The sequence below is a fragment of the Phalacrocorax carbo genome, chromosome Z (assembly GCF_963921805.1).
Source record: "Phalacrocorax carbo chromosome Z, bPhaCar2.1, whole genome shotgun sequence".
Classification (NCBI taxonomy): Eukaryota; Metazoa; Chordata; class Aves; order Suliformes; family Phalacrocoracidae; genus Phalacrocorax; species Phalacrocorax carbo.
Window position 1 is genome coordinate 37,116,187 of NC_087548.1, and position 18,993 is coordinate 37,135,179.

The window sequence follows — 18,993 nt, forward strand, 5'->3', positions numbered from 1 at the left end:
TTCTTAATAGATTTTAAATATAACCTAAAGGCCTAAATTGTAAAATAATTACCTAAATCTGAAAAAAATCACAGTAAATGTATTCATGCTGTCCAAACTAAGACACACTTAAGTCTTTTATCTATGTTTTTCCAGGATGCTACTTCAGCCTGACGACTCCTTGCAGATTCTAGCACCCGTGGAAGCTGATGCGGGTTTTTATTCTTGCAATGCTTCCAGTGCCCTAGGATCTGACTCTGTCTCCATTGCTGTCACTCTAGCAGGTAATAGTTTGCTCCCTGTGATTGCAGGATGGTCCCTGCCACTTGTGTGATTCTGGACAGAAATTGTTTGTGGGGGAACAGATGACTGCAGATGATGGGTGGGTCAACAGAGGTACGCTGGTGAAAACACAGGGTGTGAACTCTGGAAAAAAATGAGTTCAGCTTTCACAGCCAGTTCATGAGATTTCTGCAAGAAGTCAATACTTTTTCTCTCTTGTTGCGTCTGACACGTGCTCTCAAGACGCTGTCCATCTTGGTTATTCATGGCCTATATGGGCAGTGCAGTCCAAGCCTCCCAATTCATATGCTTCATTCTAAACCTATCACTAATCTCTTAAAGTCTAACAGACTGATCGAAGGACTTATTCAGATGTACATTAGACAAGCTTGAAAAATACCAGAGCTGAAGACTTAGCCCCTTGCAGGCTCAAGCCTTGTATCCTATTCGAGCCATTGTAGCATAAGCATAGCTGACATTGTTTCAATTGCTGGCAAAAAGAGGTTCACAAAAAATTAACTTCTATGTTTATATTTCTCTAGTAATGGTTGAGTTCTAAAGCAGATTAAATATCCTTTGTTAGTTTAGATTTCAGTTCTAAAGAAAAGTCACCCAAATAAAAGCCAAGGGAAATGGGAGCTGGTGCATGAATCCAGCTTCTTCAGGGATCGTTAGTAGACAATGTCAGCAGGGTTACAACAACGTCAGGACTAGTAGAAGGACAAAACAGCAAACATGAATGAGGAGCTGTTGGGTAAGTGAAGGAACAGAAAAGACAGCTAAGGACTGTGAGGAGGAAGAGACATCTTAGAGGAGGAACCTATTTATGAAAAAGCAAAAGGAAACATATTAGGAATGTTAGAAATCTTAACGATTTTTCAGACCTTTCCATTTCACTGTTTCAGAATATGGAAACATTTGGAGGCCTCCAACATGCAGATAGTGACCATTAGCTGCCATTTTATCCATGCACAATTAGAGGAAGGAATAGCTGTTGATGAACTTAAGATTTTTACACCAAACTCAGAGAAAATTTCAGGTGACAGGAGCATCAAGAAAATCTAATAATGCAGCAATGGACAACAGTGAAGGCCTGATGATTGGTAAACCAACTGGAAAGCGACCTTGTCTGTCCCTTAGAAGAACAGCTGAATCCCCCAGGGTGGAAAAGGAAGATCTGCATCAGAGCTACATATTACATGTAGTAAAAAAACAGAGACAGATCCTCTTTACACTACTGCATATCAGGAATATCTTTGCAGAATCCCAGGCAGCAAGGTCCTGCTGTTAAGTCAGCAGTGTTTTTTAAGGGAAACTCCACATTAAGACTCTGCGTTTGCACCAGCAAGAAGCGGAACATGAGGTTCAGTGAAAACTGCTATTCTGTCCATACTGCTCCAGTGAGTTTAAAAGCCATAATCTTTGTACAATGTAATTTGTGGAGACAATTTTGTGTGAAGCTGTAGAAAAATAAACTGAGTGTTAGGTATACATGTGGCACAGGAAGGCTATTAGCTTTTTTGTTATAATTTATTCTCAAGCCTGTAGTTTGACCTTTTTAGATGAATTAACATTCATGCATCCCAGACTCAAGCTGACCTCTTCTTAGGAACTGATACACATTTCCATCTCGCATCCAATGCAGCATTGAACATCTTATAAAATGAGGCCATAAATATCAAAACTTAGATACTGAGAAGTTTTTGGAACAAAACAACAACCTTTTTGGCATAATGGAAGTACTTTCTCAAAAAAAACTGGAAAGCTGAAACCATCTTTAGCGGGATCAAAAGCTGGACTGAAAGCTTATTTCATTGAAGAATTTTATTATTAGTTTAACACATGCATGGAAAAAGCACAGTAGAATATATTTCCATTTTTCTCAATGATTTGATGTTCATTTATGGGTTGAACAGCTAACATATTTTTAACCTTTTGATGAGATTGATGAAACCAATCAGGAAAATAAAGGCTGATAGCTGAAAAATTTTTCTTTATTTACTTCAGCCTTCGCCACAAAGCATCAAAATTTTGGAGCTATTTCAACAATAAAATATTATATCTTACTTTGCTATTGGTTGCAGTACCAGGCAAACATGTTGCTGCAGCTCCAATTGTAATGGTGTTTATTGATTCAGCTGGCTCTCATGTGTGCCCATATGGCTTAATGCTATTCTTCCTCTGCTCTAAATATGCTTCTTCTTTTTCCAAGACAGCTTTTCCCATTACATTTTGTGACACTGTGTTTTGTAAAGAGCAGATGGCCTCACACTCCAGCATTTTCCCTTATCCACCTGTCCTGTCTAGGTATTTTAACACAGAGTGTCCCAGGCAATCTGTCCAATGCAAGTCCAGCGTGCTTGGTCTGATGAACTGTGGTGCTTCTTTTATACAGGAAAGCCACTGATAAAGGCAACAAGAACTACTGTGATCAACACTGAATCACCTGCTGTCACTGTTGATATTGGAAGCACAGTGAAAACGATCCAGAGAGCAAATGTTACCATTACCTGCCAGGTCGCAGGTGAGAAGTTACTTGGTGTCCCATGCAGCTGCCTTCGGCTATAAATTTCTGTAGGGTCCTTTGCTATATTTTTGTCTGGAGGTGCAACTTGGTGAAACTGCAAGGTTTTCCTAGGACTCAGGCAAACTTCATTGCTTCCATTAATTCTTAGCATAGAAATTGTCCTCCTTTTAGAAATAACAATAAGAAAAGTAGTTAAGAAAAATTACCTGGGACAATATGGCAGGCACGTTTGTTAGAGATACACAGTATGATGTGGATACAACAAAACTGATACACATTGCTACCTGTTGGGGATGTTTGGTGAGAATATACAAACTTGGACTGACTCATTTCCTCATTGATGGTGTTTTCAAGGTCCACTCCGGTTTGTTCCTTCTTTTCCTGCCAAACTCTGTTTTCTCAAATTAAGGGCATGTTAGCATGTTCTTTTTCTCACTTTTCTTTTTTCACCTTGGGCATGCAGGAATTCAGAGGAATTCTGCTGAAACTGTTTTCCAGCCAGAACCTGAATGCCCCACAGTCTTACAACAACCACTTGCCTCTTTCCCACTGTGACCAAAAAAGGTTCACCTCATCTGCATGTTGCAGTCCTACAGTTGTTGGTGGGAATGTTATTCATATGGGGAGGAATGGTGGGAGAAGAGAGAGCGCTGGGAAGTCTCTAAAGGCCCAAGGCCAGACCTTTATTCATTACCTTTTCATGCATAGTATGAGGGGAACGGAAGGGGAGGGGAGCAGCTTATAAAACACAAAGTGGGCCATGTTGAGTGTTACACAAATCTCTACAGTGGAGATTTGTATGAACTCCCCTAGACCCTTGCTTTAGCTTCTTGTTCCTAGCAGCTACTTCAGATGACTATAAATAAGCATCTGCACTTCAAATACACGTGTCCTGCTTTTTTATCACTTCCTGCTGACTTTAAGCACTCAGTTTTTGTCAGTTTTCCTTCTTCAAGTTCTGCCAACCACACCACCATGCAAATTCTTAAGTAAAAAGAGTATTTGGCTCAGGTTTTACTATATGATCATCGGTCCTTTATCAAAGAATGAACAATAGCTCTACAAACACTTGGCTGGGATCCCAATTTATTAATTATTCTCAGTGGGATTAATGAAAGAAAAATATAGTATCATGTTTCCTAGTGGTATGTGAAAGAGTAAATTCAGTAACGCTGTTGCCCTCTCAACATAGACACTAGGCACTCCCTTGCAATCAAACCGATGACCACTGTCTTTCAAGGTAGAAGGAGATGAAACCTGTGCTCTTTTTCCCAAGAGCCCTGCATGGCCACCTGCACTGACAGTGTATGAAAGAGACTAAGTATTATACAAACATAAAATATTTTTGATTACTCTCTCTGGGTTCTCTCAGCTGCAGATGAGGAGGCCCACAGATGTAGGAAATGATTGATGATTTAAGAAGTGCTGCCATTTCCCTTCAGTATAAAGACATGAAAAGAACAGGACATGGCTGAAAAACGTTGCTACAGTTCTTTTGGTATCAGAAAACTACAAGAGGGGAGCACAGCATGGTTGGGGCACAGATTCAGTGCCTTTTCTGAGAGGAAAATAATGTTAGCCATTTTATGAAGCCTACCTACTATGACAATGTACATCCACTATGAAAAATTTTAGTAGTGTCATGGCAGAACTACTGCCTTCTCTCTCAGAAGGGTTTTTGCTATCTGGTAGCATTCCTGCGTGTTGGATTTTTCTGTGGTATGGAAGAAATTTGCTTAAAGCATGATTTTCTTCATGGGTGTTTATCTTCTCCTACTGCCTCCACAGAAAATGTCAACTATGTTTGACACCAGAGATTAATAGTGTTGAAATTATGATAAAGTCATAAACCACAAGCTATGATGTTACACAGGGAATAAGAGAGTGAGTAATGAGGGTAGAAATATTTTATAGGCACTAGAATCCTGTTTTCATACAAATAGTGTTAATAATTCAGCTGCAATTTTGAAAAGCTACATATGGGAAGAGATCCAGGAAGAGAGTGGTTTCTATCAGCTATCTCACCTATGCCTGGAAAATATACCATCTCATAAAACCTGTTAAAAATGTGACAATAAATAGAAATTTCCTTTTAATATAAGCACAATTTTTTGTTTTAGCATCAGGGTTGTGATTATCCAACCTGTTAATGTAGTTTTGAACAATCTACTTAGAAATATCAGTTCTGAAGAGAAGAGTAACATGCACTATTGCTTCAGTCAGCAACATGTCATATTTTCGTGGCTTCTTCAGAGTAGAACTTTACAGCTATGTACTTTGCCAAATTTTCCCAGAAGGAATTAACAACGAAATGGCCATCAAATCACAGAATGTCCTGAGTTGGAAGGGACCCACAAGGGTCATCAAGTCCATCTCCGGTCCCCACAAGGACACCCCAAAATTCATACCTTATCTCCGAGGGCGTTGCCCAAGTGCTTCTTTAATAGTGTCAGGCTTGGTGCCAATACTGCCTCCGTTGGGAGCCTGGTTCAGCGCTCCACCACTCTCTGGGTAAATAACCTTTTCCTAATATCCAACCTAAACCTCTGCTGGCACATCTTCCTGCCATTCCCTTGGGTCCTGTCATTGGTCACCAGAGAGGAGACATCAGAGCCTGCCCCTCCTCCTCCCCCTGTGAGGAAGCTGTAGACTGCAATGAGGTCTCCACTCAGTCCCCTCTTCTCCAATCATTAACGTGCAATGGTTAATGCAATTAGCCATTAATGTGCAATGGCTAATGCAATAACATCTGATAATAAAAAATAAATTAAAGTATGAGAATGAAGGGAACATAATTAGAAAGCAAACTAACATATGCAGAAATTAATTATGTGTAGACTTACCTAGATGAAATAACTCTTCACACCTGTTTGTAAAACTTTGTCCTCCTATTACTTTCCTTCTAGTCATTTCAGGATGCCCTGAGCCAGCACAGCAACTGAGAGTTGTTCCAGAACAGAATTTGGTGTCTGTTAATCTCATCATTATAAGCTGTGTTGTTATCACTGACCTGTATAGTCTGTAGTATAAGAGCACGCATGTATCGGATCTTGATGTCTTGGCTCGTGCAAGGACATGTCTTTACTGAGAGTCAGCAGGACAGGCGAATAAATGGGTATAAGGGAAATATTAAGTACAAGAATCAGTTATGACAGTTTCTAAGCTGCTCTTGCTGTCAAGGGACAGGAAATACCCCCTCGCTGCTGACAGGTGTTGATAAGCCTGGAGAATGTTTCTTAAAAACAAGGGATAAGAGATAAGAGAACATTACCAGAGCCCCAGGAGTGATTTTATATTGCTTTTTAACTTCTTATGAACAGCAGAAACACTGTCAAAATCTGTCTTCTGAGCCAAGCCAAAATCTGTAGATAGTAGCTGTAAGATGAGCGAAAATCATCCTGGGTGCATTAGAGTTTAATTGGTCCCCGATATGAATTATGTCAGGGTGAAACTGTTTTGGTGTGGTTTTGTTCATGCTTGAAAATCAGCCTTATTTCACTTGACATAACTTCATCACTTTGCCTATAGAGGTGAAAGAATATTTTTTTAAACATATTTAGGTGATTGTGGTCACTCCCAGACTTCTACAGTAGTAATCCTAAGGCAACTCCCACCCAGTAGTCCCTCAGAAGTCTTGGAGATGCCTGTAACTTCCAGATGGAAGATTTTCTCCAAGCTTCAGAAAACTAGCAGCATTTCTGGTGTGGGCAATTTGATTGCTGTGGGTAATTTCACTTCCAAATGGGATGTGGGTGCAGTTTGGATCACATCAGTATCACTAGAAAACTTTCTGTTGACTTCAGCACTCGTGCAGATATTCATTCACATACCAGAAACCTCAATCAATCTGGTCCAAGCTATTACGGAAAATTCAGTAGGACATGAAAGGAGGAACAAATTTTTTAAATCTAGTTCTCAGGGCATTTCTCCATGGTATCCTTTAGGCCATAAAGCTTCTAACAGAGACATCTGCCTGCAAAGTGTCATGTACCAGTAGTCACTGTTGAGTCAGAACAGGTTTGTGAGAGTGACAAAATATATTACCATCCTTCTCTCTCTGAGTACAGCTTTTTCAACTCTCCTAAACATTCTTTTCCTCTGTATTTCATCTATATGTTGGAGGTTATATTTTTCTAGTTCTCACCTTGCTTTATGACCCCTCTTTTTTATCAACTGTGCCAGATTCTGACATGCAATTCACTATTTCAAGAAAACTTTGGCACTGGAAACAAGTCACCACTGCTAGATCCTAATATTGCTATGCTTCCTTTCCCCAAAAGCTCCTGGTTTAGCAAAATTATCTTGATTTTCATACACGGTTCTGCTTGCTACATATCCCAGTTAGCCTTTTTGTGCTGCATACGTGCACAGTGATGGAGAGGAAAACTGGAGAATAGACTTGGGTAACTATTCACCACGTAACTCCTTGTCTGCCCAGCAGAGAAAGCTTTGTTTCCAGCTGGCACCTCTCAGACTGTCAGTTTCTGTGATTGCTTCTGCAAAGCAAACACACTCAGCCCTCTGTCCTCCTTCACCATTACCCAACAGAAGTGATTGAAATGCTTTTAGTACCCCTTGTGGCAACGCTGCCCAATGATGTGTTTCCTAATCTCTGTGCTAGTTGCCTCCTATTCCTGTCTTGAAGCTTATTTCTGTTGCCGAAGGTGGAAGGAAATGGAAAATTAAGCTGCTGCTCACTGACATATACTGCATATCTTTCCTAAACCAAACTCTAGGAATAGCTGTACAGGTTGGTTTCAAATTATCTCCTGTCAGTGTGGAAACTTCATGTTAAAGACAAAGGAAGAACATATTTTGTACAGTAGCAGTCAGGAAAAGGTTTTTCTAGAGCTGCTGGACACCTCTCCTAGACTCAATAGTAATAACTCAATGGTAAGAAGCCTTACTTTAACCTCTTATTCCGTCCGCTAGTTATGTGTATACAAGAGGAATCTGACTTTCTGAACTAAGTCAATCTGAACAGCTGTCCGCAAGAAGCAAATTAGTTTTGTCTGTCTTTTGTTTGTTTGTTTTTGGTGGGAGGGCTGGGTTGTTTTTGTTTTCTTTTTTTATTTAGAGTCCCTGCTCCTGAGGACTGTGGTAATATGAAACCCTTATTGTCCCTTTCCCTTCTTCTTTACCTTTCTCACCACTCTTCATCCCTTTCTCTTCTGCCACTGTTTGCACTTATCTTCCTTTATTTCCAAGAAAAACTTGAAAGGTCTACTCAATTTTAGTTTTCAGAACAAAGAAAGAAGACGACCCCGGTTGGAATTGCGGAAAACTTTATAATCTTGTAATATTGTGATCGTTTATTTCTGAGGTACATTTCCTGATAATTCCATGCCTAAGTTTGGCCATAACCATAATGTGAAAACCTGTGCACTGTAAGTAGTTTTCACTGCAAGAAAGAGTAGATCATCCCTTCTCTAGGGTGGCACTGGGAGGACAACTGCTGGGATGTGATTGTTTTTCTGTCTCAGGGACTGCAGAACTGGAAGAATGTGTATTTGTTCTCCTTTACTCTCCAGAGCTCATCTCTCAGGCTTCCTCTCCCCACAGTGAAAACACAATGAACACACAGACTTGAACAAACTCGAGGGTTGAGGATATTTGCTATCCAGTGGTTTTCTGAATTCTCCTGAGGACTCTGCCTGGATGTTCTGGAAAAAATTAGAGTGAGGTTTTAAGCAGCGGTTGGCCCACCCATACCACATAGGCCAAAAAATAGAAGCCAGATGCAGAGCTGTGTGCTGGTCCTATCCCAGTGGAAGGGTCACAAACAGGCCATCAGTCCATCCTTTTAAAAAGCTTGACACAAGAAACGGACACATGCCTTTGGAAAACAAGAATGATTAGTTTTCTGTGTATTCCATGAAAGGTCCATATTTGCATATGCCATTTCCCCTCAGACAAAAGTGAGAAAAACCCTGAATCCTTTTATAGCTTGTTTCCTGCTACTTTCTGAATTTAGACAAGACCCTCTGCATTTAGAGGGCTTCAGCTTTGCTTCCTGGTTGCCAAGCTCAGACATACTCGTTCCAGATGTCTTGGTAAAGTCACCAGCTGACTCTGGGAGAAGTGGAAAAAAGCAACAATGCTTTGATGTGGTAAAATAAGGAAAATATCCCTTTCCCACTTCCATCTGCACAGGCTTAGTGAGGCACCTGCAATCAGACAGTCACTGCAAATACAGACAAATGGGCAGTTGTGCTTACTAAGCACAGCCCAAGTGAGCTACTTCTGATGTCAGGGCCACAGAATTGACCGAGCGTGTTTTGGTTTTTGGCGTGAAGGCACAACCAGAAAGGCACAGGCAATGGGCAGAGGAACATGTTGTTGTAACATAGGACAGGGAAGGGTTTTGGTGGGCAGCAGATACTTAAGAATAACTGCCTGTGTTCATGTCCTTAATCTACAGTAGAGACAAGGAAAAAGCATGTTCATGTGAAAGGAATTAACTGCCTCCCACATACAGAGGGTACTGCAATGGGAGAGCATGCACTCCAGCAGTTACAAGGTTTAGTGATGTGCTACTCCTTATAGCCATGGGTCCACACAGTATCATTTCCTCCAAGGCAGAGCTCCATAGGTCTATCCCATCTATTGAGACTTCTAATACCATTTCTCAATTGTTTAGTAGTCAGTGAGACAAAATACCTAATCTGGTATGCATTTAAATTAAGGTAGAAATCCCTATGCCAAAGAAATACTACCTACTGCAAGACCAGAGGTCGTGTCAGCTACACATCAGAATGCATTACTACAAGAGGGTACCCAACAGAGGTAGCTGGACCTTAGATCTAAGGACGCAGAAGAACACAATTCTTCCTATAATGGGTTATGAATCTGTAACAATCTGTTGTCTGAAGACCCCTGGTGAGACCAGTGAAACTGTTTTGATGAAGACGCTAATTGTTTGCGTAATTTCAAAAAAGAAGACTGGATGTATGAATAGAAGAGAAGTCTACGGAGGGCCCCTAACTGTACAGAAGCTAATACTGGCTCAGAAAGTAGTAAGAGAAACCTAGTGGGAGGCTGGGTGAGTTTATGGCTTCTTCCAGAGAAAGGACACTAGGCTAGATTAATAATTGTCCTGATCCAATAGAGGCTTGCTTTTAAGAGTGATGAGTTCAGAGTTCAATTGTACAATTCTGGGACACTAATTCAATTCAGTTTTAACTCTTCTGCTCTGTCTCAGAGGGATCTAAGAAACATAAAGCCAAGCAATGTGAAAGAGTTGACTAAACACTTTTGTTACTTGGAGGTCATATTAAAATCTTGGTTTAGCAAACACTATGTCTTACTTGTGTTACTTTTTGTCAATGTTTTTCCAGGTGTTCCTGAAGCAGAAGTCACTTGGTTTAAGAACAAGGTCCAGCTGTCCTCTGTTCACCATCTTCATGATGGGTTGCTGCTAATTGCAAATGTTTCTCTGTCAGATCAGGGGTTGTACTCTTGCAAGGCAGCCAATCTTCGTGGGGAGGTAACAGAAAGCTCCCAGCTGTTTGTTGTTGGTAAGTCCGGGGTATTTTACCTTTGCAGCAATAGCAATGTGGCTGCTGGCACATTTAGCCTCCAGAACTAATCAGAGGATATGGCAAGAGGGAACAGCGTACAGGCAACCTTGTTCTAAGATAAGCATCACGCTGCCTTTTTTCTTTGGGCAGCATCACTTGAAACAATGTGGTGGTAAATGCAAGATGGATAAGGAGAAAATGTTTAAGCATGGGGACTGCACCTCCCAATTCCTGGGATATTCAGTTACACTCTTTCAGACTTACTAGCTAAGAAAACCATTTTTTAAAGTGATCCTCTTGAAAGGAGAATTATGTCACTTTTTCCCTGTGAAGTGCTCTGCCTCTGGTGAGCAGTCCTTCCATATATGACTCTGTGATACTGATGTGTTTCACAACTAACAGGTGCATAACCCCCGTGCACTTTTAGAAAGCACTTTCCAAGTTCAATGAAGGGTGAGGTTTACTTTTTCTTGGGATTCTAAACAGCAGACAGAAAGCCTAGCTGGGCGATTTGAAAAGACAGTGTCAGCTGTGAAGTGTGGGTGGAAGTGTTACCTGGTGGTAATTTGATGCGAGGGAAAGGGGTTTTCTTTCCTGGTAACTCATTTTCTGTCATTTCTCCATGCCTGGCAGAAGAACGATCCAGCCAGACTTTGTAAGTGCTCCTGTACATTTGATAGTAAAGTGTCAGATTTTGACATTTAGTCCCTGTTATTTGTGCAACACCATTAAAACATCTGTTACAGCTCTCATTTTTCATTACTCTAGCGAGCACAGGTCCCATGGATGCTGCAGATTCCAGAGTGAGATTTAAAGTGAGATTTCTCATTTTCACAGACAACGCTAAAACCCTTTTATGAATGTTCACATGATTTCCCTGTGAATCCAGACTGGCTAAAAAAATCCCACCAAAAATCAGCGGGCTTTCAGCCTTAAATAAAATCACCCATGTGATCTTTAAATCCTTTTCTGATCTTTATAAATGGCTTAGTTTTCAAAGGTAGAATGTTACTGTGAGTTATGCAAGCTGCTTATGTTTGTAGGCAAATCACAGTTTTAGCTTCTTGATGGAAAGAAACAGTTTGACCATCCATGACTTGTACATCTGGTGCTAAATGTGATCAGCAATAGAAAACTTGCTTAGTGTGTATCGTGATCTAATTGAAAGGGGATGAAACCACCACTCACTTAAATCAAATATCCCATAATTTCCATTAGAAATGGGGAATGATAGGCAACACAATTGATTTTTAAAATAGCATTATGCCTAGTAAAGAACTAAACCCTGCAGGTCTCAGCATAGGCTGATCCTCTTAGTTCTTTGGAGTTCTGCCTAAGTATACCACAGGATTTGCCAGAGTTATAATCATATTCAGTCAGGGTTTGATCCAGGTTGTAGCAGACATTAAAAAGCTTTCCACTGACATTTGATTCAGCTTCTATGCTATAAAAATTTGCTCTTTCAATCAAGCTGCTGGGTCTCCTGCTACCATGTACCTTCATCACATCTGAAGAGGGTGAACCAGAATGCCATGGTAGCCTTCAGACAGAATTTTTTTATTTTGAGGTCATACTGATCCAGACTTTATTTCAATAGTTTCTCTAGTTCTTTACCTAACATGAGCAAAACACACCTTTAGTAGTTGCCCAAAGTTGCTTAGACTGCCAGTCTGTAATGATAATATTGCAGCACAGCAAATAATGTAGCAATAGCTGCTGGTGTTTCTTTTTATGTCCCTGAGATGTTTTCTGCTATAGTGTTGCTCATCGCTTCAGTCTCCCAATCTGTTACCAGAGCCTCCACAACCTCTTCCTTACCTAGAAGACTTGACAGCAGTGCTTTCCAGAGCTGGGACAGGCACTCGTTCAGTGCTGACCTCTCCTTCAGGAACAAAAATGACAGTCAGTCCAGGGAGCTCTGCTCTCATAGGTAAGTCAAGTGTTTTAAGATATTTTTTGTTACCTAGAAAAGGGTTTAGAGTTAGATTACAGTTATGCATCTGGTTAGCCATTACAGTTATTCATCCAGGTATCCAGCCATAGAACACTAGGAAAAAAGATATCAAACTAACAGCACATTGTCAGTCATAATAACTACCAAATTATTCTCAGAACTCAGAAAATCAGGCTGTCATCTTAATGCCATGCCCCAAAGCTGCATGCAGAATAGGGCTCCATTGTACCACACTTTGTAGCATCCTGCTCTGAGAGTCTGGCATGTCATTCAATGCAAGACATGGTGTGCCACCTGATCTGAAAGAAGAAATGCTTGTGGTTCTGTTTTTCTTTTCTTGTGCATTTGGGTACTAATCTTTCCATATGTCTGCTATTCATATTGTATACCCTTCAGAGCCCTTTCCAGAGTTATGCCTGTCCCTCTAGACATGTTTTTCTCATGCAAGCTTTCTGTTTCATTCAGTTCATTTTATTCCTCTTTGTCATACCACACAACCAAAGTCTGCACAAAGCCATAAAACGAAATAATCCCCAATGAAATTATTTACTTCTTTGCATCCGTTTTTGCTTTCCATATAGCTTTCTCCTCTTTACACTGCAAGTTCTGTTATATGGTATAAGCTCCTTTCAGATATGTGGGCATGATTTGTTTGCAAAGAGAATCCCATTCTTTTCTAAAGTTCAGGGTATGTTTATTTTAAAATTTCGTTTCTCATGCTGGTCTTGAGCCTGTACTGTCAGTCTCAGATAGGCAAACAGCCTCTCTAATGGCCTTGTTACTACCTTCCAAAACATTCTTTGCTTACATTTAGTAGCAATTTTAAGATTTATTTTCACAGTGGAGGCTTTCTATTTTTGTTTTTGTTTCGGATGGTGTTCTTTTCCCCAGTGCTGACATCTGCATGCGTTTGCAATGGCTTTTAGTGTCCAGCTCTGGATTTCATTTCAGCTTGCACAAAAACTGCACTGAAATAGTCCTTGGTGGAGGGAATATCTGAAGGTATTTATTAGCACCGAATAAATAATTTTGAGTATGGTAGTATTGTACTCACTGTTGTAAGACTGGGTCACATGCCTGTTTCCTCATATCCTTTCAGGTTTCCAAAAAGAGGTCTTTAATAGTTGTAGGAATTTTTTTTATTGTTTGAAAGCAGAAATCGAACCACAAAGGGTATTCTGCACTGCCTGTGTACAAGCACCTCTAAATTAATTTCATTTTGCCATGTCACCCTGTACTCTGCCATTCCACTTCAGTAGCAAGGAAACTTCATTAATTTTAATAGCAAAATAGCAAACATGGGAAAGAAAATCTGCATATATTTGTAAGCACTAGCTGCAAACACCGATCTGGGAACAACTTGTGAACTTGTAAACCTATGACCCATCTCTGTGTCCCCTGTCCACAAAACCCTCTACAAGCTGTCCACTAATTCTTTCTATTATGGTACCCAGCCAATTGACTTTATTCCTTTTAGGTCCTTCATCATTTATTATTTTGGGATGTTTGCTTTACATGTTCTGGATGCCCCATATAAGAACTTAAGGTATATAAATTACTATGCATAGGGTCTGTTGTTTGTGCTGCTGCTGACAGGCACCAGCATCTCTTGGGTCTCAGAAGACATTGAATTAGACCTGATATTTGGAAATCAAAGGATATAGGACATGTGCAAAAAACAGAGTGAAGTGTGAAGAAAAGGAGTGATAAGTAATCTTCGGGAAATTGTATATCTAAAGGAGTTAAAAGACACCAAAGGTGGAAAATTATGTTAGAAACCTAGAAAAATTCAGGTCTGGATTTGACAGGGCTTAAAAAAATGGAAATCAAAACTTCATTAAACATTGGGTTTGTGCCTTGGAAAAAAAACAAAACAATAAAACACCAGAAAATATTAGCACAGCAACAGAAGATTAAAGTTCCAAATGAGAACTTCTTTGGAAGTTAACAACTGTATGAAATATAACAAGTAACAAGCTGAGTTGAAAGGAGAGGACTGGAGCCTCCAGGTTTTCGAACATGCTATGCACTTTCTTTTACAAAGTTGAATTGTGCAATGGTTCCACCATCACTTTGATGCCATGAAAAGCTGAAATTAGGACGCAATACTCTGAACAACTATTAAGCAGGTATTCTTTATTGCAGCACTGGACACACAGGGGATCACTCCTCCTAATGTGAGTGCCCGCACAGAGTTAGTTGCATAATTTATACAAGCTTTACATATATATTTATTAGTTTTCCCAAAAATCGATGTGCACATTCATTAATTTCCCGAGAACTCATTATCTTATGCAAATGTCTTTTGCGCATGCCTGGTGGTGTGTCTGGGTGGTCATCAGGGGTCTCTGGATGACGGATATACTCTTCCTCACTGTGTCTGCTAGTTAAGTCTTGCTTTCACACGAACTCGGTTCTGAGGTCACGTATATAGTGTCCTTGAGGAATGGTCTGTTCTGGTTTAGTGTTTGCTCTGCAGTTCCTTATCTTTATGGTTCTTTACATCTGCTTCTTCTAAAGTTAAATGTCATTGTCATGAATTTGTTTAAGAGCTTCTTGTCTTAAAGCCTTTCTGACTCCCCCAAAGCAACAAGCTTTAGTCACAACAGCTCCAACTTTATCAATCCCTCGTTTTCTTCTGAGTCTCAGAGACTATTATAGGTGTTTTATGTTTGTTTACAAATTCCATAATAATTCATCCTTTTCAAGGGCTCGAGTGAAATATTCCCTTTTCCACTTATTTCTTTTCCAGTCACCATATGTCTTAGCTGAATTTTAACAACACCAAAGAAAACATCAAAGAGACACATAAACGAACCTTCCTAAAACCAATAAAGTAACCAATCCAAAGAGTATTTGTTTTAGCCATCTTAGATTAGGAAGCCAAGAAGTAAATTTATCCCACAAATCTTGAAACACTAGAGAAGTGTCATCTAGAGATATGTCACGGAATATTTTTGTTTTTCCCCAAGTGCATTCAAATCTGCTTCTATGTGCTTATCTTTTTTGATATATTCACAGCGGGTGGTGTTAATGAACGCACATATGCCTCCTTCTTTGGCAGACAGTAAACGTAATGCCATTTGATTTTGCAACACAACTTTACTAAGGGATGACACCTCCATCTGCAAATTCTTTATAGCATGTATTGTTAGGTTTTCCATTTGCTCTAACACTCCGGAAATGCTTACTACAGCGTTTGCTAGGTCACTTACTCCCAGCCATGGTAGGAGCAGTCTGATGTAAAATTCTCCCGATTAATTTCTGATCTAAAAAGTTATACAGGGAGTCTGCCCCCCAGTCTGTTTGGCAGGAATTATAATTTGGCTGTTACTCGAATGAGCCCATCCTCTAGAGGGAATCCACTCCCCCAAATTTTCTGTTAGCTCCTCATCAGTTTTAGAGTGTTCAATACTTCCCTGCCCATCTAAACCCTTCCTAACTCTATTATCTGGAATTAACATTAAGATCTTTTGTGTTCTTTCTGCTGCCTGTTCAGCCTCATAATCAGCCAATCGTTTACCTCTTTCCGGGTCAGTATTACCCTTCAGATATCCTTGTCAGTGCATGACAGCAACTTTAGTTGGCAGTTGAACTGCCTTTATTAGGCAAAGTATTTAATCTGCATGCTTTATTTGTTTTTCTTGTGCAGTTAGCAGCTCTTGTTCTTTCCAAATTGCTCCATGATCATGGACAACTCCAAAGGCATATTTGGAATCTGTCCATGTATTTATCTTTTTCTGTTTTGCCAGCTCCAGGGCACCCATCAGGCAATAATTTCAGCCTTTTGAGCTGTTGTTCCACCAGGTAGTGTTTGAGATTCAGTTATTCATTCCTTGTTGTTACTGCATATCCAGCCTTTCGAACACCTTGTCAGAGGAACCTGCTTCTGTCCGTGAACCAGAAATCTTGTGCATCTTTCAGAGGTTATTCTGTCAAAGCTAGTCTGCTGGAGTACACCGTCTCCATAGTTTCAAGACAATCATGCGTTAATGGTTCAGGAGTCACTCTTCTGAGGAAAAAAGTTGGGTTTGTAATATTGGTTACTTCAATAGTAACATCATCTGGTTCAATTAAAATGGCCTGGTATTGTAGAAATCGGGTTGGGGAAAGCCAGTGATTCCCCTTCTGTTCCAACACAGCTGATACTGTGTGTGAAACCAGTACTGTGTTCTTTTGGCCTGAGGTGAATTTCTGGGCCTCCCGAATATTCAAGACCAGAGCCACCACAGCTCACAAGCACCCTGGCCACCCCCTGCTCACTTCATCAAGGTGTTTAGAAAAAATAGGCCACAGCTCTTCTGTAGGATCCTAGCCATTGAGGTAGGACTCCCAGAGCTACTCCTTGTCTTTCATGAGAAAACAGCCAGAAGGTTTAGTCACATCAGGCAGGTCAAGGGCCGGGGCATTCATTTGTTCCTTTTTAAGTGTCTTGAATGCACTTTGAGCTTCTTTGGACCAGAACAAACAAGTGGGGTTTTTTTCAAAAGTCCATACAAAGGTTTTACTATTATTACATGATTATAAATCCATAATGGGCACCAACCTGTCATTCCCAAAAAGGTCCTGAGTTCTTTTACCATCTGACGAAGGGGGGTTCTGCAGGTGACTTCTTTTCATTCTGTTCCTAATTCCCGTTGTCCTCCAGATAATTCATATCCAAGGTATGTTACTTGTTGCTGCATCATCTGAGCTTTCTGTTGAGAGAATTGATACCCATTTAGTCCCAAAAAGTTCAGCAAACTGATAGTCCAATGTACACAATCAGGTTTTGTTTCAGTTGCTATTAATAAGTCTTCCACATACTATAAAAGGACTCCCTCCCTGGAGGGAGGATCCCACGTTTCAAGTCCTTGTGTTAATTGATTTCCGAATATTGTTGGAAAATTTTTAAAACCTTGAGGGTAACACTGTGCAGGTAAGCTGGGTTTTCCTACCAGTTGTAGGGCTTTCCCATTCAAATGCAAATAAATTTTTACTTTTCTTCACTAAAGGCAAACAGAAGAGTGCATCTTTTAAATCTAATACTGTAAATCATACTTGATTATCCCATAATTTAGTAAGTGAGGTATAAGGATTAGCCACCACAGGGTGTAGGTACTTTATAATTTTGTTCACTTCTCTTAAATCTTGTACTACCCGATAAGTATTTTAAGCACTTGAAATGCTTGCTCTCTGCAGTCAGCTGCTGTGGGTTTCTTCTACATAAATTTCAGGGGGTTTGCAGAAGGCTAAGGTTAGGGCCATAACACAAATGTCTGATTTGAAGGTCTTTCTTCTCATTGTTAAGGGTCATTAAGCAGTCATTTGTGTGCCTTCACTATAGAAGTAGAGGAAAAGATCTGTTAAAGACCCATGCCCCACCCAACAGAGTCAGCAACCCTCCCATTAAGATCTAATGTAAAATACCTCATTGCATGAGGTTACAGCTTCTGACCGGTTGAGATTTCAGTTAGCTTTCTAGGCCCAACTCATCATCCTGTTAGAGAGCATGATGTAGATAGTGGTTTACACGGATTGATGCTCATCCTGCTCCTTCACAACTGCTGGAAGTATGTGCAGGGTACTACAGTCCTCCCCAGCCGTCACATTCATTGGCAGGTTGTAGAGGAGACAATTTTGTAATATCTGCAGATTGCATGTCTGAACCACAGGCCTTCCCTCAAAGCTTCAGCAGCCATTAGCTTGGGAATATTTCTGGGTTTTACAGTAGCAAACTGATAATCAGTGTCATGCACTTTCTGATGTCCTTGGTTCACGGTAGGAACACAAGAAGACTTCATATCACACAGAACATAAAAGGAGAGTAAACTTCTGAAGTGACACCAATTTATAATTCTTTGAAAAGATTTCAAGTTAGATCTTAATCTTATTAAAGGTGTGCACAGGTTGCTGATCCGCTGTGCCAGGTGGCTGAGCTGCAGGAGACAGAAGGCTGAGTAATATTAATATTAGTAGAACTGAGGCAGAGATAGATAGGCAGCCCCAGAACCACGCTCCTGTAGCAGACAACACTGAGGAGGAGGCAGCTTGGACCCTGGTGACCCACAAAAGCAGGGCTCTGCCTCAACCCCCACCTCCCAGCATCACCACCAACAACAGATTTGTAGCTTTTACTACTGCAGACAACCACAAGCAAGGTCTACAAGGTGCAGCTGTACCAGCAGCACAGAGTAGGTACCACAAAAAGAAGAGACAAGTTCTCGTAGTGGGTGACTCTCTGTTAAAAGGCAATGAGGCACCTATCTGCCAACCTGACAGGGAGTCACGAGATGTCACTGAGAAGGTGCCACAACTTGCCAAAAGCACTGATTACTATCCTCTGCTACTTCCTTGTGGGCACAAATGATGCTGCAAGCCAGAGTCTGGGCAGAACTAAGGTAGACCATAAAGCTCTGGGAAAGCAAGTGAAAAATAGTGGTGCCCAAGTTATCTTCTCCTTCATACTACCTGTTGGAGAAAAATGGGTGACTAGAAATAAGCAAATAATACAAATCAACTCCTGGCTCCGTGGCTGGGGTCAACATGAGGGTTTTTGCTTTTATGACAACAGGACATTCTTCTACAGCCAAAGACTGCTAGGGAGAGATGGGCTCCTTCTGTCTGGAAGGGGCAAGGGAATCTTTGGCAGCAGGCTGGCAACCTTGGTAAGGAGAGCTTTAAACTGAGGAGCTTGGCAGGAGGGGGACAAACTGGCAATGCCAATGCCACCACACACAATGGGGGAATAA

At 40.6% G+C, this 18,993-nt stretch overlaps 2 protein-coding genes across 2 annotated transcripts in view; both read left to right on the forward strand.

Moving 5' to 3' along the window:
• ADAMTSL1 (ADAMTS like 1) overlaps window positions 1-18,993 on the forward strand; it is a 254,998-nt gene that overhangs the window by 207,251 nt on the left and 28,754 nt on the right. Inside the window, exons 21-24 of the mRNA XM_064439545.1 lie at window positions 136-263; window positions 2,657-2,785; window positions 10,126-10,305; window positions 12,104-12,238. Of these exons, the coding sequence (XP_064295615.1) occupies window positions 136-263; window positions 2,657-2,785; window positions 10,126-10,305; window positions 12,104-12,238 (572 nt within the window). The remainder of the gene's footprint in view (window positions 1-135; window positions 264-2,656; window positions 2,786-10,125; window positions 10,306-12,103; window positions 12,239-18,993) is intronic.
• Window positions 1-18,993, forward strand: part of DENND4C (DENN domain containing 4C) — a 390,193-nt gene that overhangs the window by 141,795 nt on the left and 229,405 nt on the right. The window lies entirely within an intron of this gene.